A 25,482-nucleotide genomic window follows, 5' to 3' on the forward strand; every position below is an offset into this window, starting at 1 on the left:
CGAAACGGCACAAAAAAGAGAGGCAGATCTCAAGAGAGAGAGAGAGAGAGAGAGAGAGATAGAGAACACTGCTCCAGATAGTGGCCCATTGTACTGGGGGAGTACGATGGGATGGAGCTCGCTGCGTTCTTTGTTGCCCCGTCAGTCTGAAAAATCGAATCGAACGCGACGCGACATCGAACCGCGAACTGTGGGATTAACGGGAATAAATAATGATCCAACGAATGGGCTAGCCAAAGCCAACGAAAACTGCAAGAAAACGGGAAGGAACGTAGATAAACTGGAAGGAGAGATAGAATGAGTTCCTATAGGACCCTGGTGGATCATGGAGCACAGTCGACTCACCTCGTGGGTGGCAGCGACATCTCGCTGGCTGCCACTTCATCGCCCAAGACGCTGCATCGCATGATCAAGTACTGGCGCAACAGTTCCGGAAAGATTCCAGGACTCCGAAAGAGCGAAAGCTTTGCGGATTACAGGCGACACTCGTCCAACTCCTGCCAGGGAGTGGGTGGAGTAGGAGTCACAGGAGCGGGCGGCAGATCGAGCACTCCGAGCACCCGATACCAGCGACTGGAAAGCTGCGACAATGTTTGCCTGCTGGCAACACCAACCACAAGGTGAGTGTAACGGGGGACAGTGGGCCACCATTGTGCATAAATCTTTGAAGTTACAGCTGCCGCCCCTTTTAAGTGGGCCAACACTTGCAGCTGCAGCTGCAGCTTCTTTGGTGTACCGCCCCCCTGGTCACATTTTGCGTTTATCTTGTGGGATGCTGTGGCTCTTATCAGCAGAGGGGTCGGGTCGCTGATAAAAACAAGTGCAACACGCCGCCGCAAACGCTGTGGATTCTACGCTCTTTGGTTTGTGGATGTCATTTTGTGGTTGTCGCTCTCTGTGTGTTTGTGTGTGCTTAGAGAGCGCGCTGCTCTCTCGATTTACTTCCAGTATCCACACGAGCAACACAACAGCGGCAGACAGCATCCACAGAATAAGCGCGTGGTGGAGCATGGAAGTTGTTTCACACTGCACTACAACATTTTAGTGCCATGACGGACCATGCAATTTTATTGAACTTACTGTGTCTATAGTGAATATTCTGAATAAGTTTCTACGCATAGAATACGTCTGTAGGTTCAGACAATTTTCTGCTGAATATCTGAAAATATTTAGGCCAAAAATTAGTCGATTTTTACAGTTATAGGTCTTAATTTAATTTAATTGCATAATGCAACGAATATTAGTACGAAAATATGCCATCCATACATAAATAATCTACACATATCCGCACATAAATCAACGCCGAAGGCCAAACTCTTGGCTGCGCAGTGTAACAAACCAACTGTTTATGTTTTCATTCCAACCAAAGAGAGAGCTCGCGCTAGGGAGAGAGAGAGAGAGAGAGCTATGCTATGTCTCTCTGGCGCCCGAAAACAAAACATATGGAGCTGTGCCTGTGGGCGCTGCATCTGTATGGGTCCCATGCCGGTCGTTCGATTTGTTTTTGTTATCTCTTTCGGCAGCAGCCGCAGAGCAGCGTTAAAAGCGTGCCGCCGACGCTCACGCCTTCTGCATACTTTTGGGGTGCCACCGCCGCCCGCCCCCTTGCAACAACAGAGACTATGCAAATATGACTGCATTCCTCTAAGTGAACGGGGACGCGGGCGGCTCTTTTGTATTTGAACTGAAAATTGTGTTTGCTTTTTGCCTAATGCGGGCCTCTGTTGGTCTCTGTCACCCTCTTCCCCACTCTATGCAAACAAACTGCGCGCATTTGGACTGCATTCCCATTCCCGACCACTCTTCCAAACAGCAACTGCAACGACAACAGCAGCCACCCACACACCACCCCACTACGAAAACAGAAGCAGCGACAGCGTCACACACACACATGTTTCTTCCAGTGCCAAGAGAGAGAGAGAGAGAGAGAGCAAGCAGCACTCTCTGAGAGCGTCGTGTGGACTTCATTGTGGAACCTGAAATCTGAGCTTCGTGCGCAACGTAGCTTTGTGCCACCAGTGGGGCCCCGTTTTGTACCGTTTTTTCTGTCGTTGCGAGTGGGCGTTGTAGCGCAAGCTCTGGTCCCCCAAATAAATGTGTGTGACGTCTTCGTCGTCGTTGTCGTCGTCGGTGTTGTCGTCGTCCTGCGTCGCCACGAGTCTGCGTCAGAGTACGAGTCTGGCAGCGGCTTTGGAGTCCGCAAACTCCTTACCTTACAGTTCTAACGGTACTTCAAAAGCAGCAGCAGCAACAGTTGCAACGGCAGCCAAGGCAGCGGCAGCAGCAAATAAGTCAAAAATCAGAAAGCAGCGGCAAAACAGCAGCAACAAATGTAAGGCATAAAACTAAACAACAAATCTTATATTTTTGGCAATCTCTGCCAAAAGTGTGGTGTGTGTCTGTGTGTGTGCGTGAATTATCACTGCATTTTCGAGATAGTGACAAAAGAAGCGTCAAAAAATTAAGTCGCGCGAAAGTGGAGGGCAGCCAAATGCCAGCACGTTCCAAAAAAAAAAACAAGCCCAAAAAAAACGAAAAGTGAAATTCAAAAAATAATACTATAAATAATAATTGCGTGTGCCTAGAAATAACAATTAACGGCGGCAGCAAAAAGTGGAAGAAGCGCTGTTGCCAAACGAAAGTGTTTCCAAAGTGAAATTGTGATTACTTTTTTTCCTGTCGTGCAATTCAATTACAAAATAGCAAGAGATAGGATAGCAAAAGTGAGAAAATAACATAATCAAGGCAAAACAAATGTCAAAAAGAAATCAAATCAACGAACAAAAAAAATAACAAGCAACAATTAAGAAGCTATGTAGAAAAACCAGCAACAACAAATAAGACGCTGAAAAAAAACGCAAACAAAAACGGCGCAAAATGAGAAATAATTTGTGGAAAGAGAAATAGCCGAAAAATACCAACAAGAAAAATGCAGAAAAAGAGATCTCTCTCTCTCTCTCTCTCTCCACCGAGCTCTCTTTAAGTGTTTTTTGCCGGGTTTTGTCTTTGCTTTGGTTGTTGCTGTAAGGAGTTGAGTGCAGTTTTATCACAGTGTAAAGTGTTGTTGGAGTTCCCAAATTTGTTGTTGGACAGCTAATGCAGTTATTGTTATTGCTGTTCCTGCTGGGACTCTCTTGTCTCAGGCTGCATTGCCATTGATATGCGTCACGCATGATTATTACGTGTTGTATTTGTTGTTGCGTTTTATTATCCCATTGAATTCGATCTCCCTTTGACGATCATAATCGTCTGTCTCTCTCTCTGTGTGCCTTCTTATGTGATTTATGTGCAGGTTATGTGACGCGATTATGCTTATGACTGCAGTGTGGAGAATGGAATGGGTTTAGGGTTGTCCAACAAGTGGCGAAACGGCATTAGGTTCCATGTGACACTTACTTTTATGACCCAAAGCAGTTCCCTTACAAATCGGTGAATGATTCAATCGCTATTCATAAAAAGTGAGTGTCATACACTGTCTGTTAGGGTATTCCGACAGGTCTTTGCCGTTGTCTCTCTCTTCCATTTATCAGCGTTTATTTTTATTAGGGGTTGAACGGCTGCCACTTGAAGATCATGAACCTGAAACGAACAGGTTATTTCGGTTATATCGGAGAAAATATATGCATATGTGATAATGATGGATCCCATGCCGAGCGAGAATGTTTTATGGACTTACATATTTACAAGTCCTCTCAACCCACTCGCAGTGGGTAGGACAACTCTCTCCTTCTATAAAAAAAACACAGCAACTTTTGCTTCTTTTGGTTTTCTCTCGTTTCCGCATTGCAAAAAATGTAAATTAAAATTCACGCACACCTCTCTCTCGCTCTCTCTGTCTCTCTCTGCCTCCTTTTTTTGCCTTGTTCGTTTGTCCCGTTAGCTGACAATGTTGCTTCTGCTTTTGCTTGTTATACTCTTACGGGAGGGCATACCGATTGTTATTGGAACTTGCCCTGCAAGTGAAAATCTGCCCATAGACCCAGCTTATTGCTTCACCCACACATCTATACCAAAAATAATTGGAAAAACATGTTTAAGGAGGTAAAATGTAGTTGCCTTTGTCGTCATTTCCCTGCTAGAGTATCCTTTCTTCGGTTACCCCAAACTATTCATATTTATTCTCTTGTTCTTCTGCTGTTATCAAGCCTGTTGTTGCATCTGTTGTTAATATGCATTTGCCGGCGGCGCAACGCGTTTTGTGGCATGGCATGCAAAATAAAAATCGCAGCAAGTGAAAAATCTGCAGAGCACGTGAATTTCTTTTTCGACTTTTCGAAACGGGTTTTCAGGCCTGAAATAATTTCAGTTTTTTCCTTACCTCCCAATTGCTGTTGTTGACTTTTCATTTTCGTTAACATTTTTTCTCAATTTTTGTGTGTTTTTCATGGGGCGGTGTGGGCCAGTGGTTCCATGGGGCAATTTCCAAGGTGCAACTTGCAAAAATATTTATTGGCCAAACGTGTGTAGTATCTGTAGGTGTGTGTGTGTGTCTCGTGTGTGTGGCTGCTGTATCGTGTATCGTTTGGCACCAGCTGCAAGTTGCGGAATTTCAAAATTTCAGTGCTCTGAAGAGATAAATGGGGAATATGGGTTCTATGAAGAGTTTTGTTTAGGAGTATAGCGAAAAGAAGTAAAAAGCATTTAAGGAAGAGGATTAACTGTCAATGGATTTAATTTTCGAAAAATTATCAATTAACTAAAAGTTTAAGCTATTTGATTAATTTTTTAGCTGATTCTATGGTATCAATAGGTCCCACCTTTCTCTTTCCGCCCTCCAAATACTGTTCCTTTGCCTGCTGCATTTTTTACCCATCGATTCCCATTTTTATGGCAATTTTGTTTTAAAAAGGTAAAACGACAGCTCGTCAAATATTCAAGCGAAAGAGCAAGCAGGAATATCTGATAATATTTCAGAGTGTTTGATTCGGATGTCAGTTGTCCATCCGATGACGTGGGAAGAGTGGGGAAAGTGAGTAGTGCGAGGCTCCAAGTGAAATTCCATTCGATACGGCGGGCGTCGAAATGTAAATGAACTCGAAAAACAAATTGGCCTTGTCCCCAGCGCCGCGTATGGAAGATGAACGATAATAACTGACAGGCGAAGGAGAAGAGTGCAAAAAGAAGAGCACAAAAATAGCCACAAATAAAAGCAAAGTAAAGAACGAGCGAATACAAAACAAATGGAGAGAAAAACAGCTGCTTTTTGGGCGCCCGCCGCACAATATTATATTTCTTGTATTTTCTGGTGTTTCTGCATTTAGCCCTTTCTCACTTTAAATCTTTTGCTATCTTTCTTCCTTTGCTTTTTTCCCTTGCTGCTTTTCCCATTCTCTTGTTCTGCCTTGTTGTCCCATTCATCTTTTGTCGCTGTCTGGCCCATCAATTGTCTTGTCATCTCCCTACCGCCCTCCAGCAGCTCTTGGCCGTGGCTCTCTTGCGGAGCTGCCGTTCGCTTTACACACAACAGTGGGCTGCCCACTCAAAAGTTCAAGTTGAAGTGCAATCCGCACAAAAGCTAAGCTCAGACAGAAAGAGAGGGCAAAATGAGTGGAGAACGAAGAGAGGAAGACAGCGAGCGGGCAAAACCTTGCTGTGTCATTCGCCCTGCATTGATTTTGGATTCTGCCCTGCACAATTTACCGTTTTGCCAATGCGTTTTCGTTGTGGTTTTTTCTGTTGTGTTCGGTGTCCTATCTCGTTTTCCATCTTCTCTCTCCCCCCTTTTGTCTGCAGTGAAAACACACGCGAAATTTTGTAATAATTTATGGGGCGTGTGCCGTCGCGCCGCTCTCGCACGATGGTGGCCCAGTGCCAAAATGTTTGTGGATACGAAAAATGGCAGGGGGATTTGTAGATGAGAAGAGTGGGATGGACGGATAGGAGAGTGGAGAAGCAAATAGAAGAAGGCAACGGTTTATGGGGGATTGGCAAGTAAGAGATGCTAGTGAGTGTGTGTGTGTGTGTGTGTGGGAAGAGGTGCCAGCAGGCTGCTGTCTAACGGAAAGGGTGAATGCTCTTCCTCATACGCAACCTCTTCTCCCCTCTCCATCACTATTCCAGTGTTTATCCCACTTTTAATTGTTCCATATTTTGCCCATGGCGGATTTTTGTTTACGATCTGTTTACACCTGTGCGAAAAAATACAAGAAAAGCAAAAAGAAAATACCCCCAACCCAACCCGAAAGCAAAGCAAAGAGTTTTCCCAAGAAATTATGCAATTTATGTGTTTTATGGGCTGGGATTTAATGGGATTAAATTATTACGACGACATACGGATATGAAGGTCGCGTGGCACAGATTGGACTTTGAAGTTTTCTTGTTTACATTGGAGATTAAAGGGAAATTCAAGCAAAAGGTTGGGGGAGAAAAACATTTGTTGCAATATGGAAACCTAATGCCTCCTTCAAGGTCATGCCTAGGGGGAGAAAATACTTAGAAAAATGGCAAGGGTGCCATAAATAGGGTTTTGGGGATAAAATATAGAATTTATTGAAGGGTAATCGATATGTTTGGGGGGGAAATTAATTGGAGTTTGCCAAAGGTTGTTGTAAAAATAGAAGGGAGTGTGTATTATATTTCATTCAACAAAGAAAATAAATGCAGAAATCAGAAAATGCGCTAAGGAACATTTGGGAAATAAAATATTGTATTTCGATAGGGGTAAAAATTGGATCCAACGAAATTTGAGGTTGACTTTTTAAACAATTTCCAAGTTTTTCAGTAGTTTTCGAGCATTGTTTATGTCTGGAATGGCCGTAAATAAATATTTTCAGCCAGATATGGTGTACTTAAGGGATATTTGTTATGCCATGGAACTAAGAGATCAATTTTCCACCATGTTCAAGTGTAAAACTTTGGAAAACCCCGAGTCCTGAAGTTTCTATGAAGCATCTACGGAAGGAGTCTCTAAATTAATTTAATTCTCATCTAAATATCCCTTAAAGCCGGAAATATCACCACAAATTCTACTCAATGACCGTTCACAGATATTAGACCGCGTGTGGCAGCAGCTTTCAAGGTTGTGCTGCAGAACCATTCAAAAACTGATTAGTGAGGCTCACAAAAATTGGAAGCTGATTAGATAAGATACAACATACAGGCACCCACCCAACGAAGCAGAAGCCAGCAGCCAGAGACCACAACAGAAGGGACAATCGATTGGAATGGAAAATTCATCCTAAAAGAAGTTGTTGCCCCAAAACAAAACCGACAGCTGTTAACGTTTGTTGCCCCAAAGATGGGGCCTAAATTTGTTTACAGAATTTGTCATGGCATAAATATTTGAACACGTGCAACACACAACGGCAACAGGCAGCACAATATTCAGAGTAAAATGTGAAACAACAAAAACGACAAATGACAGTGGGACAGGCAGACCGTCTCTATAGGGAAGTGTTCGCTTGTACACGGAAATGGTAGGCAAATCCCCAGCTTGGAATTTTGGCCAAATATGCTGCCGGATGTGGCTCGGAAATTAGTTTTTTGTTTGGGGGGTTTTCCTGCTCTAAAGCAACAAATTTTCTCTAGGAATATTGTTTCAGACGATAAGAAAGCCTCAATCTTGCAGCTTTTTGATAAGGAAATATTTTCAGTTCGTTGGTTTTGTGGTTTAGTGTCTCAATTGAGTCACAGAATGTTATTGTTGGGGCTCGTAAATGACGTATCGATATGGTTTTAGGGCATAAAACCTACTAACTGAAATCTGATTGCGAAACGTTGACGCAATATTTGTGGTGGCCCACAATCTAGAGGAAAGGGAAAGGGCAGAGTGGTAAATATTTACAGGGGGTTAGCGAATGTTTGAGTATGTCGAGCACTTGACACAGTTATCATTCGTATAATTGAGGGTACGATAAAATGATATGTGACTCATGAAATTGGGGAGAAAGTAAAGGAAAGAAATCTAGGAAAAAGTGGGAGTAAGGGATGTGAAATAATATCAGAAAATAATAAGGAAAATACTGAATACGGAAAATATACCAAAAATAATAGAAACAGCAGCTGAAAAATACCAGAAAAATGCTAGAAATACGGGACATCGTGAAAAGTCTAGGAATTTGAGGTTTGAGGTTTGCAAAAATGATTGAAAAATTCACAAAATTCAGCTGGAAAAATGTTTTTTTTTTTTCAACATTAATTGTGTATGGAAATGGCATCAAATAATGCTCTCCCATTACCACACATCATCTGTAAATGTATCTTCTATCTTCTGCTACACTTCATATGCAAAAGCAATTTGTATCTTTTTGCCACACTTCAGCTGCTGCAAAGTATCTCCCATATCGCGCTCTTGTTGCTTCATTAACTCAATCAAACGCGCGATTTCTATATTATTTGCGGATCACAATAAATCAATAAAAAGTAAAAAATGGAAAAATCCTAATTGAATGAACAGCAGAATGGGGGGGGGGACCACCCACTGGGCGGCGCAACCCAGCGTCCCACACAGACCAACAACGCTCTCTGATCTCTCTTCCTCTCTCTTGACATTAATTTGAATGAATACAAATTTGTATAGATATTTCCTATAATTCTGTTGTTGCCGTTGTTGCATGCCACCCCATAAATGGTTGTCGTCGTCTTGTCGTTGTCGCTCGGGGGCGGTGACTGAGCGTCTGATTTAAATAAATTATTCTATATGCGTTTTTATAGTGCAACAAAAAATACAGAAAAGAAACGGCAAACCGCGAGGCAAACAGCCGCCCCATTTTTTATATCTTTTTTATTTTTTATATTTTTTTGTAGCTGCAAATTGTTTTCTATGCCACGTAATTCAATCTATTATGAGGCATCTTTTTTTTTTAGCACTTTTTGTGTCTTTTTCGCATGCGGAAATGAGGAATTTGCAACCGCGTAACGGAAGTTGCGTGTTGAAAAATACAAATACAAAAAAAGCGATAGAGCTGCAGATACAGATAGGGATAGAGGCTTGCGGATTTGATGTGGCAGCTACAACATTTTGATTGCTCTTAATACGATTTTACATTGGGTAATTGCATTACAGCGACAGCAAAGTGTATCTGCGTGTGTGTGCTGCAAATGTATCTGTCTGCCTGCCTGTGTATCTGTATCTTTTAGCAAATGATTTGCCAAATGTTGCGGAGAAAATTTACAGATTGAATGCGAATTTGGGTCAACATCATCATCGACAGGGGGGGTGGGTGGAGTAATGTATCTTTGAAATTCCCATGAAAATGAAGTAATATTTGTGGGAAACATTAATGAGAAAATGAGGTAATGTCTGAGGATATTTTTGGCTTGTGCTTTCATCAAAATTGAACCAATTAAATGTGGTTTATGCATGCCTATTGGTTTACCTTTAGTTTGGACTAATTTGCAGTGCAGCTTTAGAGATAATTAGACGTTAATTGAGTTGATATTTTGATTGGTTAAGCCTTTGGGTATGTTGGGGGACATGTTTGCAGAGAGATTTATGGATGGGGATGCATATTTGTTGGCTTCAAGTTAAGGGCACGTTTTACCTTGTCTCCAACGACCAAAAACTATCCGCAAGAGTAGTAAAAAGTAATCGAAAGGCAGTCCAAAGCATCTTTACACCCCGAAAAGGTAGTCAAATGTAGCTGCTCCGCTCGTCATTCTGTTAATTTCCACTGGCAACACTCTGTCCCCCTGGTTAAGTAGCTTCTGCTGTTTGCCCCATTCACTGGTATTTTCTTTAGTAAACCTCTTAGAGGAGCAGCTCCCTTTCTTAACCATTCAGAACTCTCATAATGTACGCACATTACCACTTAAGTGAGGGAGTGGGAGAGCGAGTTGGTTCATCGTCCCTTTCATCGTCGAGCACCTGACAACAGAAAGAAGGAATTTCTGGCGGGGCTTGCCAAGTTTATGGCGGTTTCTGCCCAGCAGCAGATGCCTTCAGTCAATGCCGTAAATCATAAATCATCAGTCGGGGGCGAGCACTTGGACACGTGCCACAACAGCCGTTTGCCACAGGCATAGGATCGCAATCGCTCGAGATTTTTGTTGGGATTTTGCGTGTGTGTGTGTGTGTGTGTGTGTGTGTGGCATAAGCCAATTGTCAGTGGGGCAGGTTCAAGCGCACACAGACAGAGAGCACAGAGAGTTTTCTTAGCCGCTTTATGAGCCGCTTTCCCGTGTTGCTTTTTGCTTTTCGCTCCTGTTCTGCTGCCTTTGGCTTTGGCTTTGCCTTCTCCCACATGTGTCTCCTCGTATGCACGCATTTTCACGCGCTTTTCCTCGCCTCGATGGGCAGACGGGGCTCAGTGTTTCCAGCATTACTCTTGAACACCCAACCCTTCCTCTAATGCTTTGACTTGAGTGATTTTCTTTGTTGAAAAATATTCTGTTTTACGACCATAAAGTTATTAAATTTCCATTCTTTTTATTGCGTAAAGCGCGGCAGGGAAATTAGAGGTTGCCCAACATCGTAAAATGGGGAAAATTCATTATGGAAAACTGTTACAGGCCGCTCAAGTGACCAATGAAAAAGTGAAGAGAAAACCTCCATTGAAATTTAATGAATCTTTAACAAGAAAAAAAGGGCCCAAAGGGTGGGTGGGAGAGAGAGAGAGAGAGAGACGGAACACTTGATCTGATTTCCCAATTGAATTCCGCAGGAAAATGTAAAGTGAAAAAAAGGAAAAACTTATAGAAAAAGGAGTGCAAATTAAAAGGAAAACCTGAAGAAAACTCTAAAAAGATAAAAGAAGAAAACAAACAAATAAAAAAACCAAACCAAAAATACTTCCAAACCAAAAATCTAAAACCAAAATCATCATCACAAGAAATAACAACAAACCTTCAGTCAGTCAGTCATTCAGGAGTCAATCGCAGGAGTCAATCGCTGCTGTCAAGCCCACATCAATCATGCTTAAGATACACATGCTCGAGCAGGTCGTCAACACGGAGAATGTCTGCGAGAATGCCCAGGAGCTATCACCAAAACGGAAAGTGGCACACGGCATTGCCACTGGCAGTGGCATGAGCATGTCTGGCATCGGTGGCAGTTCCTCTTCGAATGGCGGCAGCAGCGCCAAGAGCACACCAACAGTCTCTGCCACATCGTCGCCGCATCATCAGCCCACGCCACCGCAGCGGCACATACACGTAACGGGCGGCGGCAGTGGGAAGAGCGTCAGTCAGGGATCATCGCCAGCAGGGTAGGTGGAAAAATATCTATGCAAATGGGGAAAGATCTGGGCATGAGTAGAGAACGATCAGGGAACGATCAGCGAAAGTAATTCCCAAGGCAATCCAACAAATATTTCCCCATAAATAGTGTCAATATTATTCCGATTTCTGGCCCCTTTTTTTTGTCACATTTTAAACACACGTATTTGCCCCATCCCTTTCACACAGTAGCCGCTCTTTTCACACATCACGCTGTGCATTAACAATTTTCCCCCATTTAAACACACCTCAAAACCCCAACCACAACTCTCTCAAAAACACAATGAAAATAACTAAATTTAGCGGTGAAATTTTGTTAACTGGGCAAATGGCCAATGGACAATGGGGCAAGCAATGCAACGCAATGCAGTGGCATGGCCACTGGGCAGCAGTAGTTAATGGGGAAAGGAAGGGTATGCCTGATGGACGATGCATTCATTATGACAACCACAGAGACCAAAGGAATGTGACAGCATGGAAATTGCATCAACGGACAGACAGAAAGAAGAGAGTGTTTTGTGGGGGAAAGCGGCAGCGAGTGTTGCTGCTCATCAAAAAGGCATCCATCATGCCACAGATTGTTGCAACAAACAGCGAAAAAGCGCTCGAAAGGCTGCTCAATTAGCCAAAATACCAGGAGTACATTTGGGGAAGCGAGTGTGGAAATCAATGGAGTTTTTTAAGCAGTTATTCCATGAATCTTTGGTGTTAAAAGATACTCTTAAAAAATAGTTTGAAAGTCTTTCCAAAACTGTGATATTCCTCTCTTTTATCTCTATGTTCCCCTGGCAAACAATCAAAGTCTGCGGTGGACACTGTTCAGTGATTAGCATGCTCCAACAGATACTTTTCTGCTTATTGCCACAAGTTTTCCAACAGCTTAAGCTTAGATGGACAATTGGCCATAGAATTTCATTCATTGTTCAGTCGTAAGTTGCATAAGTTCTGGGTAGCTGCAGCAGTTTTTCTTTGCTGTAGTTTTGTTCACTCTAAGTAGCTCTATCTCTTTCCCCTCTAAGTATCTGTATGCCATCCTTCTATGCCATCCCACTCCATCTTTCACCTGACTCTGTGTGAGTTGTTTTGTGTCCATTCTGTGCTTCATTTAAATCTCTCAATGCAACAATTGAGTGTCTTTCAAGCTCATTTTACTCAACTCTTTTGTTGGTCAGTTATCACACCCACACAAGGCACACTTTTCCTGGCATTTTCCGTGACATTTTCTTCATTGTTGTGTGTTTCTTTCACTTGTTATTTTCGCATTAGACTCTCGAGGTAATTGATATCTTGCGGATGGTTATGGCTTTCTGCCTGTGAGAGCGACACATCAAGGCAAAATGGAAAAAACCAAAGCAAAAACAATGCAATGTGGGCGTGGCCCTGGGCTTAGTTTTGTTAATAATTATCTGTTGGGATGCATTGTCACAGTTTTTTGGAAACCAAAGCAGGGGCTATAGATGGGGGCTTTCGTTTTCTATGAACTTGACAATCAAAAGGGATTTTCCTCGGGGCTTTTTCTCTCTCTTTTGTAAACATAATTTCCCCAAACACACAAAAAAAAACATAAACACTTCCGTTGGCGCCCCCTTTCAATCCTTCTACAGTTTTTCTCTGAGTTTTCCCTCCGACTTTTGTTGTTGTCTATTTTTGACTTAATTACTTGAAGACTTTTGGGGGCTTAAGGCCCCGGTCTCTGTCGCTCGTTGTAGCCATTATTTATGCCACGCATTAGTCGCATGCCCCACACCACTGCACTGCACTGCCTGCCTGCCTGTGCCACAACAATATTTGATTTATCTTGCTGCCGGTCTTCTGCTCTCATTATGCCACAAGCTGCATCTTCCGTGGTTCATCTCCATTTCGTTTCGTTCGCGTTCTACAGCTACGTGACCCCGAAACGCTGCCAAAAGGCGGCCAACACAGCGCGGCAGTTGTTAGCCCAGTTAGCCAGACACCCGACAGAAGGCTGTCTATCTCTTTTCCATACCACAACCAAATTGGAGTTCTCTCTCGAGTTCTGTTTTTGGTTCTGTTCTAACCATTTTTCCAGGCTAATTTCTATGCAAAGATTGAGCCAAATAACTGGACAAAAGCCAAAGTCAAACAACAATCATTATCTATTGCCATGGCAAAGCGGCGACTCTTGACCAGGCCAAAACCATTTATCACTTTCCAATTTTTTAAACATTTTTTGTTGCTTTTTTGGTTTTTTCTTTTTTTGTTTGCCTTTAATTTTGGGGGGATAATTTGGCATGTCAGCGGCTTTAATATCGCAGCATGAGATGGTATCTTATCTGCTTTTGGGGTTTGGGTTGTCTCTCCCTCTTTGTTTTTGTGCTGTTTTGGCCCCCTTTTGGGCCAAAATTTTGTGGCCTCTTTTGAACCTATTTTTCAGGCATTTTTGTGGGTGGATTTTGGTGAATTGTGACAGTGGTGGGCTGAAATATTGAGCAAGGGACAGTAAACTTTCGCAAAGTGTGGCTCGGACAACGACTTCTGCTAATATAAGCCAGGGATACCCTCTGGTCTCAAAAGTAGTTACACTGGCATCCAACATAATGAGACAGGTACTTATAATTACAAGCAGAAGCCCCTTCTGTAGTCTTGAGTACATTTACAGTAAGTATTCTTGATCCTCTCTTGTGCACACATCACCCCCACCGCACACACAAAAACAAAACCCATTGCAAGTGCCTGGCCTGGTCTCATACGCAAACGCATTAACGGTTGTTGTCCTGCAGCGCACGACCCAAAAACGCGCAGGTAGAAAGAACGGAGAGAGAGCGCCAGACTATGAAAAATTGTTTTTGCAATTAACATTTGTTTCAGCTTAACGGCTGATCTGACCGCGTGCGTGTGCTTGCACTCTTCGTTCTATTCTCTTTTGTTCTCTCTGTAAGCAAATGTGAGTGCGTGAGCGAGCAAGAAGTAGAAGTTCAGTTTGAGGAGCAACACTGGCTTCCTGCAATATTATGACAAAACGAAAGTAGAGCTTAAGCTCTCTACAGTGGCCCCCACTAACATTAGTCCAGATGTAACTTTAGCAAGAAACTAAAGCAGCAACGTACTAAGAACAACAAAAGTTGGCTGGGATTTAGTTGCTTTCACTGCAAAGTAGGTTATTGGATTGAAGGACTTGGCAGGACAAAAGGACTTGCACGTGACTTTTGAGGGAACTTCACTTTGGACTCACTCGACTTTGCTTATGCCACAACACGTTGCAGCAAAACCTGAAGAAATGAACCCCCGCACCGCTCTTCGCCCATGAATTTATTGTACGTGATTCTTGGCTAAGAAACAGATGGAGCGAACCCGAAAAGGCTTCAATCTTGATAAAGTGGGGGAGACCAAACGCCCGAGGGGCAGCCAAAAAAAAACTTGTCATTGGGCCAAGTGCTTCGACAATTGCCAACCCGAAAGACGTCGATTGGATCTACGATTGGAGCTCAAACTTCGAACAGGAAACTATCTATTGGGGGCGTCGGCGGCACAGATCAATCGCAGGCGAAGTCGAAGGCGAAGGCGAAGGCTTTGGCCCTGTAATCGCTCTAAATTTTGTATAATTTATTACCGCACTCGAGTGACAGGCAGCTTCAGCTACACAGCTCTCTGGGGCACACGAGTGGGTGCCCCAACCCCAACCCCATGCGAGGTTCAAAGATGCTGACAAACAATTAAATTAATGTCAGGCCAGGCAAAAATGCCTCAGGGAAAATCAATAAAAAAGAAAAAAAAGAAAAAAAAGAAAGAGCACAAGAGAATAAGCAACCTTTGGGTTGGGATGGGGTGTGGTGTGGCATGATTTTCCATGCCACTGAACTGTGTCTGCGAGTCTGGGAGTCTTAGAGTCTGCTTTGATGGCTCCACTAATTGGGCGAAACTTCAGAGGCAAACGAAATGCGTTGGTTCCATTTCGGTTGGTTCTACGGTTAAGAGGTGAGAGATGGGAGATCTCTGTGTGCCTGCCTCCCTGCGCTCTTCACTCTTTGATTTCTCAGCGAGATGCTAATTTATGCCCCCAGACACAAAACTGATGTAACTTTTGTTTTCTATTTGCTCCACACAAAAGTCACCTTTGTTTTCGCAGTAAATAAAAGAAAAATCCATTCATTGTCTGGCTCTGGGCGCTGGCTGTTTCCTTATGACTTATGCATGAGACACAGAGGGGCCAGAGAGTCAGTGGTTTTTATGCTGGAAGTTTGTTGGGTGTGTGGCAAATCCATCCAACCCATTTTGCTACTGTCTAACATCGTTTCGATCAATTAGCCAGATTGAAAGATTGATTGGTTGATGGAATGGCAGGCTGGCGGCCAAAAGAATAATTTCTGAAGGTGTGCAAAAGCCCAAAAGATGAAAAAATGGGTCATGATTTTTATTGGTTTGATCATGAAATTAGTAGAGAATAGAAGAGAAATTTATTGGTGATGGGTGTTAGTTTTAGATTAGATAAAGGTTTTTTTTTGGGTATTTCTTGAAGTCCCTGAATCTAAATAAAATGCATATAAATGGAAATATTATATTTAGATGCAATAAAATAAATATTTTACATGATTTTGGGTACTTAAGATAAATTTTTTAAGAATATTTTGGACACGTTTTGGGAATATTTTATAAATTTTTGAATTTCTTAATAATTCTAAATTCTAAATAATTCTGATTTTCATTAACATTCTCGTTCTCTGGTCATAACGGTCCAACTCCTTCAACCACTAATTAGAACAGTTTCCAGGAAAACGCCATTAAAATCATGTTAAAGATACAAAAATTCATTGCCACTTAAAATCGTAATCGCAAATATAAATCAAAGCTATAAAAATAGCAAGAAAAATCATTAAAGAAATGTGTGTGAAAATCAGCGGAAAAATGTGTTGGCCAACCGACTGCTCATCCAATTTTCCCGCTAATGAAGTGGAAAAAGCTAAAGATGAAAATGAAGAAAACTTAATGGGCAAACCAACGGCAGAAGACAGAGACACAGAGCCGAGCCAGTGCCGCGCTTTTTGTATCTGTTATGTGGCTGAAGATGCATCTAACAGATAGATGCATATCGGACGTCATTGGGTGGCTGTCGGGCTGGCTGGCTGCTTCACTCGTAACCCAATTATGAGACGCAGCTTCCCTCTCACATTCCTTTTTTTTTTTTAGCTCTTTCCCCATGGGGAGCTCTTCCAACAAATTGCCAAGAAAAACACTTTTGAACAACAAGTGTTGGAAAAAAGAAGGGGCTCAACGTCTACGGGCCTGAAATCTTTATGAATTATTAATTGGAAATTGTTGGCGCAGACAAAAGATGCAGCGGGGTGGAGTGGCAATGACAAAGTTATAAAAGTTAAAATCACTTGGAGCAAACTTTTACATTTTGCGGTTGCTGCTGCGGTCGCTTCTGCCGTTGTTTGATGGATGCAAATATCAAATTGATGTGACAGACAATTTTCATAAATGGGTGAAGACTCGAAGGAAAGTGGCGTGGGTATGGAGAAGATATTTGATGGCTGTTTATACTCTTAAAGTGAGAGTTTTTACTATGCCAGCAGCCTTGGGGGAAAAGGTTATTCGATTTGATTGAGACTTTGGAAGTTAGTAGGGAAATAGATTTATACTTTAATATCATAAATTACTTTGTATTACAAAGTAAGGACATTTTTCTAGATTTTTTTATAATGTGAAATAATTGCAATGATCCTTCTAAAAAATCATCAAAAAGTCCCTTTAGGACACAGTTTGTAATGCTTTTCTTCTTCTAAAGCACAATATTTCGAGCCATATAGCACTCGTAATACTCTCCCCTGAAAGTGTATAACAGCCTCAAAATAAACACAAACTCGATTGCGAGTGTTTGGTTGGTTTTGTCATTGTACTCTTGGTAGATTGTTGGGGGGTGGCGCACAAGTGTATTAGCAGCCCCTGTCATGGCATGGGAAATAATGGAAAAGTTCACTTCATGGCATAGAAAAGTTCTCTCGCCACAGAAAGAAAAGTTCAGACATATTCCCCAAAAATGAGGCTGAGACCCCGAAAAACGACACACAGCTGAGCAAAGAGTCAGACCATTAGCTCGTAGCTGGAAAGATGGAAAGATGGAAAGCATTTCAAACCATCAGCGCGACTCCAAAAACTGAATGCTGCAAAACAGAAAGAAATAAGCGTACAAGTTAATTACATTTGTGGCAACAAAAAGTGGCAGCAGCGGCAGTGGCAGAACGTTGTATTTATGGTGATAAAATATACGAGTCTACTACGTATAACGTTTACATGAAAAATATCAGTCAGTGGGTCAAACAAAAGCCAGGCAGCCGCGCGACTGGCCCCGTGCCCCCTCTGCCACTTGAAACGTTTTTGGCATGCGTTTTGTCGATTGTCGTTGTCGTTGTTGTTGTTGTTGTTGTTGTTGCATGTTGAATAATTGTTGTTGTTGAGTTGTTGAATTGTTGTAGTGCTTGGACTTTGTTGTTGGCAGCACTGGCAGCAGACCAAAAATAGTTTGTGGCAGTTGATTGAGCGGCGCACCACCACCGCCACCACTTCAAGCCCGTTCCAATGCTGAGCCAAACACTCGAGGACAACAAACTAGCAGCGGCCTCAACCGGTTTGTGCGTCTACGTGTGTGGCTGTGTCTGCTGCCAAATGAGCGACAGTTAAATTGATTAGCGAGCATTAAGCACGGCATTTGGATGGGGCTAAGCGAAGAATCGAAACAAAAGAAAGTCACAAGTTCGGCCAAGTTCAATGTGGCAGATACGCCCTGAAGATGGAGCTCTCTCTGGAGATGCCAAAAGGCGGGACTGGTGAGCGCATAATGAAGGTCATCGCATCGCATCGCACACAAAAATTATGCAATTTGTGAATGAAAAAGCTGCGATAAATGATGAATGGAAATGGTTTGTCCAAAAAGAAAGAGAAGCCTTTGCTATTGTTCGAAAGTTGTTCAATCGTTTTGGCGGTATACGTAACCCAAATGATTTGAACATAATTTGTCAAAGAAATAAATAATCCGCAGGGGATATATGAGAAATATTTTATATTTGATTGGAAAATGGTATTTTATGAAGAGTTTTTGATGTATTATATCTGATTTCATTATAAAAAGCTTAAGGAAAATGGTTATGGAACAACTATAGGAGCTGCTACTACTTCTTAGACTTTTGTAGGCACCTCCCGTTCAAGCAGCAGAGGGGCACTGCCGCATTACGCACTCTAGACCCTAATTCTATGCCATTTAGCGAGGTTTCTTTTAACTTAAATACTACTTTACCATTGCAGATAGCTAGAACCAGCGAAGAACCTTCCCCAATCTCTATAAATACCTACCAAAATGCAGTCAAATGTTGTCCTTAAATAGTTTACACCACCAATTTGATGCATGAGGCTGAAAATAGGTTTACGACCAATTCAGTTTTCAGTTCAAATCGATTTGTAACCTGCGCTGCGCCAATTACCATTACACCGATTCGTGTTTGCTCTCAATTTACACCTTGGCAACGCCAGCGTCGACCGAAAACCGAAGGCGAAGGTGCCACATTTCGTGCCACATGCAAACGCCCCAAACCATCTATCCAACAACAAACTTTCGCTTTCAATGGAAACTTTAGAGCAAAACTTGAGACTCGCAGGAATCGTGGCTGCTAAATTCTTTTTGTGGGCACAATTAAATGCTCGAATTGGCCTGGGGCTGGTTGATTTGGCTAAGACGGGGCGCTGCTTTTGGCCTGAGACGCTCATGAGACGCTCAGGAGAGACGAGTTGCTTTTAATTGGAGAGACGCTAATTAACCCGCAATTAAAATCGAAAAGTAATTCTGAATTCGATTCGCAATTAAATGAAATACGAAATAAATGGGCTTTCAAATTCACTTTCGATTAAGGCCGGTCTATAGCCTCACCCCTGCTCCTGCTTTTGGCCATGTCTCTGTTTGTTGGCTAATTACGTGTCTGTCTTGTTGCTGTCTCTTTCAATTTTCGTCTTGGGCCATTTTCGTGTGCGGTGTTGCCCGCTGCCTGCATTCATTTGTCGGCCATAAAAGTCGCCGTCGTCAAAACACCAAAAAGTCTCTACTCCACGGCTCCAATGTTGTTTTTGCCATAATTTGTCCCACTGCTCCCCTATATCTCCTTCCCTATATCGATGTACATATCTCTAGAGGCATTCGACTTCTCGTTCTCTCTCTTTATTTGTATTATTTGCGGACAAATGTAAAGCTGTTGGAGTGGGGAAGCACAGACGGCGGCTGCTGTGGGCGTGTGGGTGGTGTGTTGTATGCTGATTTGTTGAGAGAGCAACAAGTATTGTAAATCGTATGCGCATTACAGATGACGTCAATCTCGAAAACAAGTAGGAATGAATATTAATAGGGTATTAGAGCGACTAACAGGGATGCTACGTAATTGATGGAAGATGCGGAGAAGGAACTAACAAAAGTTTAGAGGGAAAAACATGTTAGGATCGTGATGAAGTTTGGTAGATAGATAGTTAGATAGACATAGATATTAATCTACCAAAAAAAAGTCCCAGATCTTCGAAACTTTTGAAAGTATAATTTGGTTACTAAAATCAAAACTTTTCCTTAAGAACAGAAAAACAAATATACCGGAGAATCGTTATTTTTTATATTTATTAATAAATATTCCCATCCAAACCATCATGCTCTCTTCTGCACTCCTAAAGGGTATCAAATTTATGCTTATAAATATAAATACGTATTGGAAATTCAAATTGGACGATTGCCGAGGGAGCTTTTTGAGATTATCAAAGAGAGCAAGTGTGAAGGATAACATGAGGAGTGGAAACGGGAGAAAGAGGAAGTGAAATCCAGGGAAGAAGGCACAGAGAAGGAGTGGAAGCCAGTGGGAGACAGTGATGAAGAGGGGAGCGCGCAGTAAAAAGGTGTTGAATGGGATTATCGCAGAGATGGATACAGAGGGGGAAACGGTAACTCTCCACCTCTCATTTGGTTTGGGGAGATCATCGCGCATTTCGTATGCTATTATTGTAACGCTTGTGCCTGAAGCTGCTGCTGCCTTGCGGTTGCATTTCGAATTCAAACGAGTCGCAGGAGCCGCCGAAAACTCATCAGCAATTCAATTGCCTCGAGGGGCCCAGCTCGCCCCCCGCTTCATACATGCCATTTTGTATGCATCTTCAGTACGATTATCTTTTTGTTTACCTTGGGGACAGCGTTCGGCTTCCTGCTCTGAGTTTTCTCGCTCTCTTTTTAAAGCATTCATTCTCGATCTTGAAGCAGATGCCAAAAATCTCTGTTTTCTCCGGTTCACCATCTGAGAATCTCTCTTGGGGTTCGTGCTGCCTAATAGGCGCTGTCTGTCGTACACCCAACAAAATAATCATTATCGTAGCAAGATGATGATGTGAGAAGTGTCTTTAAAATTGTGCATTGACAACCACAAACAATGTGGTCGCGGACACACACCAGAGAGAAGAGAAGCCTCCCACCATTAGCGGGCATTTTGGTTCTAGTTTCTGTTGTCTGCCATGAACAGTGGAACAAAGTGTGCAATAGTGTGGATTAAAAGTCTTAGAACAGAAAATCAACAGTGGACAGGGAGACAGTGGTTAAGAGTTGCATATGTGAGTATAAATGAAACAAGAAAGAAATGTACCAATGAAATCAATTGTCTTGATATTTCCCCGTGCGCTCCATTGTCCATCAGTTCCTGCTTCTGCATTTTTATTGCTTTGCAGCCTCAAACGCGATAAGCAATGCACAGAGAGACGCCAAAATATTTCGTGAACCGCAATTCGTTATGCTTCCTTTCACTCTCACTCCCACTCTCGATCGTGACAGCATTGCAATTCATCCGTTCCATTGCTCTCTCAGCGATTCCGTCTACCTGCCCACCCTCTCAGCAGCAAAAACAACGGATGAAATGACACTCTCTCTTGCGCTTGCACTACAGCAACAACAACAACAACAACAACACATGAAACGGCACTCTCTCTAGCTGTTGATCCACGCGCTCTCTCAGCATATATGTAAATACGGTACCCTTGCTTAACTGCGTAGTTTCTGGGTTTTGGTTTTAATTTGCTTATTGCTAAGCTGGTCCAGTTAACCCTTTAAAACAAATTGCGGAGCAACAGTTCAAAGCGTTTAAAAGTTTCCGTCTACACGCTGTTGCTCCTCGCTGTCAAAGACACTTGGCCCCAATGTCACCAAAAAGTGTGGGCTCCCCTTGGCGTCGTCTTTCCATTATAAGTATTCCAAATACACACACACTCTCACACTCGTACAATATATTTTGTGTGCTTTTCGCTAAAGTTCGGAAGTAATTGCTACATTGTAGATTTGTAGCATTTTGTGAACAAAATGTATGGATGGCACCCAGAGAAATGGAGAGGAGAGAGATACATGATATAGACTTTTGTCGACGACATATTTATGACTTTGTGCGCCCTTTCCGTACCCCCTCAACAGCTTTCCGAACAAACTTTGTGGCATGGAATGGACCGGCAGAGTGGTTTGAGTGTTTTTGGGGCAACCAACTCCAAAAGTGCAACTATGAAATATATTTTGGCAGCGGCCGAGTAGCAGAAACGGAGATTATTACATGATGGCCAAAAATATAATTTCCACACAAGGAAAAACTTTGCAGTTGTCTGGCGTTGGCCTGCCGGCGGTTATGTGGGGGAAAATGCCTCAAGAATTATGAAAAATGTGTTGCAAAAAAAAAGAAATAGAGAGCAAAGTTTTTTTTACAGCTGCAGAGAAATGAAAATGGCGTGCAGCACGAAAATGTAAAAAAAAAATTTAAAACAAAAATGTGAAAAAACGGTTCGAAACGTGAGTGGCCGCACCAGGTCTTCATTCTGGTTATAATATGCTGAGGCAAATTCTTAAAGTTACTGAGAATGGAAAGAACAGATAGACAGACAGGCTGATCCAAAATAAATATAAATGTTATGTCTAGTTTTACATTCACCAAAACGAAACTAATATACCCCTTTTGCTCGTTGAGTACCAAGCATTACAAAAAAATAAAAACTAAAGCCTGCTGGCAGCCTGGGGTTAAATTTGGTGGCAGGCGAGACAACGCCTGAAAATTGTCTGACCAACGGTGAAGTGCTGTAAGAGTGGAGAGGGAGAACCGGCAGAGAGAGAGAGAGAAAGAGAGAGAGAGTGCAACAAACGTACAAGTGTCCGACTGTTTGTCTGTCGTGTCTGACTGTCTGGGGCGAGCGCTTTTGGCTGCCACTGTGTTTTGCGCTCCATTCCTGCATTGTTTACGGGATGTTGTTGCCTCACTCCATTCCTCTCGCCGGCTTCTCTATCTCGTTACTTTTTCGCCCTTTTGTGCTCTCATTTCTTCTATTTCTTTTTAGGCTTTTCACATTTTTATTTTACTTTTTTTTTCGTTCCGTGTAATGCATCGGAAATAGGGGGATATAAGTTTCTTTTATATTTAGTGACATTTATGATGAAATTCATTCACAGAATCCATAAAAAATCTACTGTTGATACCCTATTTTTCCATACTAATAAATGGTAAGAAATCGTAAAGAGTTCCTAGATCAAGAATCTATCTTCTCCAATTAAGGGGTATCTTTCTGTTATATGTGTTTTTTTTTCGTTCTTTAAGCTTCCGTTCCATCCTTTACAAGGCGCGCCATACAACTGCACATATTTTTCTGTAGACCCCTGTGTAAACGGTACAACTTTAATTGCTTTACAAGCTGCCGGCGCATCGGTATTAAAATTAAACTAAAATATATTCGTAGCAGTTATTTTTCCCGTATTTTCTTTTTGCATTTTCCTATTTGGGAGGAGGCTATTAATCGACTGACCTGAACATAACACAGCAACCAGAACAGCATTGAACCGAATTTGGCTTGAAACATTATTTATGCGCATTTTTATGCGAATTTTCTCTGTCGAATTTGTCAACTGCAGCAACGGCAGCAAAAAAAAAAGATAAAAAAAAGAAATGAAAATTGCATTTTTCGATAGGATTTTCAATGCAGGCTCCACAGGCGAACAGTCGATTAAAAGAACGAAATGAATAAAAACACAATGCCAAAGCAATTAAAATGCAGTTTGGCAATAATAAAAAAAAGACGAGGCAACCCGCTGCGCCTGGCATGGTTGCGTGGATTCTGGAGAAGATTGTGGATGTTCTGGTTTGTGGATCATGTGTGGTGCCAGTGCCAGGGCATAAGGTTAGTCATAAGTTCTCGATGAATCTTTCTTTTAAAACTTTGATTTGTGGGTCAGTTAGTCATGTTAAGACCATAAGTCTCTGCAGCTCTGAAAATTGCAATGCGCGTGGATTTTTTATTTTAGTTTGGGTTTTTCTCCCTTGAGGTTTAGGCAGTGATTTAATGTGCGTCCTATGGCTCATTTGTAGGACCTTTAACCGCTTCACTACCACTCGAAAGCTGCCACACAGATTGCCACTTAGCACCTGATAAAAAACCAATTGAGAATGGCCCCACGCCACACCACTTCACTCTCGTAATTCCATTCCAAATTCGATGCATGGATGGATGAATGGATGGTTGAATGGTTTGCTGAATGTGTGGTTTTATTTTTCGTGCACCCTCTAATTTATGTATCGGACAACAGCACCGGTCCTCGACCGACGAGCGCGTATGCAATTTGCTCGCTAATTGGCAAACACTTGCACTGCCACAGAGCCGCACAGCCGCTGCGATATTTATGGTTGGTTATTAACTGGAGGTGAAACTGATTTGGGGAGACCGCAAAGTGGATAGCCCCCCACAACCCACAACATGCTCCAGTCTGCAGTGCTCAAAAAAAAAACACGTGGCCATTAATCAGTGCGAAAATCGCCGCTGGCTGCCACAGACCCAAATAAGCCGCCAAAAATTGGCCGCCTGTCACATTAAGAGTTTTGTAGGGCGGGGGAAGAGAGGTCCGAGTGAAAAAACCGCTGGGACCGCCGACAGCCGCTTGTCAAACGGGGGCAATGTTGCACATGCAAATTAGACATAAATCACTGCATTTTAGCACCCAACTCACTTTCGTTTCCCCACTTATGCACCCGAAGCCATCACAATGGCTGGAAAGCCATAAAGCCACAAAGCTATTAAGATTGATCTGCCAGTTAAATGATCTTCGGAAAGGAAACTAATTCAACGTGTGGCTAAAACTAATTTAAAGTTATGGGAAATTTATTGAAAACGAAAGGATAAAGGGAGTTTGAAAAAATAATCCAAAAAACTAAAAACGAGTAAAATTAGCTCTGGAAAATCCAAGCAATTTGCTCAGAATATTTGTGTAATACAATATATTTTACACATAGCCAAAATAAGTGTGTCAAAGTCCATTTGTAAAACGTAAAACAGAAAATGTAAATGTACGAAAATAATTTTGATTAATTTCTTTTCCGTTGAAATTCTTTTGAAAGAAAATAATCATTTCTGGAATCACCAATGAAATCTAAAGACTACAAAGAGTACATAATATTTGCATTCCAATTTATGGAACTGCCTACCAGAGCTCCCTACCAGAATTTACTCCCAAAACTCGAATTAAATCTCTCCAAAATGAAACATATATTTAGCACCAAACAAACCTTGAATCAGCACAGTCTAGCACACACATTTATCAGGCAACCACCTACCAGTGCACAACTCTACAGTTCTTTATTTACTGGTGCGTACAGTGGGAATATCTGTTAATTATATAAGCAAATTCACACACGTCCCCCCCAATCATCACCCGCAATCATCTCTCATGGATAAATAAACCAGCAAGCACACACACAAGTAATATTTGGACATAATGAAAAATGTCATTTCTGGCTGAGTAAACAAAACAGAAAATATCTTTTCGCCTGACCGACAAAAACATGGCACAAATTTGTGAGGTCCATTTGGGTTGGTCAGAAAGTTGAATAAATAAATTTAATTATATGCAAACTACATGCAACAACATCATAAAACTAAAACTAAGAGAAAACAAAAACGATTTGCCACAACTTGTTCATAATTTAGGCGATAAATCTTTAAATATACAACACAGAACATCGATGGTGGGTTGGTGGGGCAGGGACAGTGGCTGGAGGCTGGAGGCTCCCAAAAGTCTGAAATTGAATTACGCATCCAATCCCTCCTTCATATTCCATCTGTCTGGCCAGACACGCAGTCGACTGTTGACTGTTGGTCCAAGGGGAAATTATGGAGTCCAACTTATGGAAATTATCGTGACCAGACAGAGGCTGTGGAGAGGAGCGATGTGGGGTGCGTTTGAGGTGGAAAAGCAGGGAAGTAGCTACTTGATATAAAGTCAATGAAGTTCTGAATAAAATAGAAGCATTAAAGGATCACTTTACGAACAAAAAGGGTACACCTGCC

The 25,482-nt window shown here is 42.1% G+C and overlaps 1 protein-coding gene across 2 annotated transcripts in view; it reads left to right on the top strand.

Moving 5' to 3' along the window:
* Nucleotides 1-282: 282 nt before the first annotated feature.
* Nucleotides 283-25,482, top strand: part of LOC117582652 (rap1 GTPase-activating protein 1) — a 92,283-nt gene continuing 67,083 nt past the window's right edge. Inside the window, exon 1 of one of the 2 annotated variants that reach the window (XM_034270551.1) lies at nucleotides 283-620. In XM_034270551.1, coding sequence (XP_034126442.1) covers nucleotides 298-620 — 323 coding nt within the window. In that variant the 5' untranslated portion in view covers nucleotides 283-297. Of the gene's footprint in view, nucleotides 621-10,735; nucleotides 11,145-25,482 lie in introns of those variants that run through there. The other variant, XM_034270552.1, reaches the window with a different exon arrangement.

This window comes from Drosophila guanche, unplaced genomic scaffold (assembly GCF_900245975.1).
Source record: "Drosophila guanche unplaced genomic scaffold, DGUA_6, whole genome shotgun sequence".
In the NCBI taxonomy this organism is placed as follows: Eukaryota; Metazoa; Arthropoda; class Insecta; order Diptera; family Drosophilidae; genus Drosophila; species Drosophila guanche.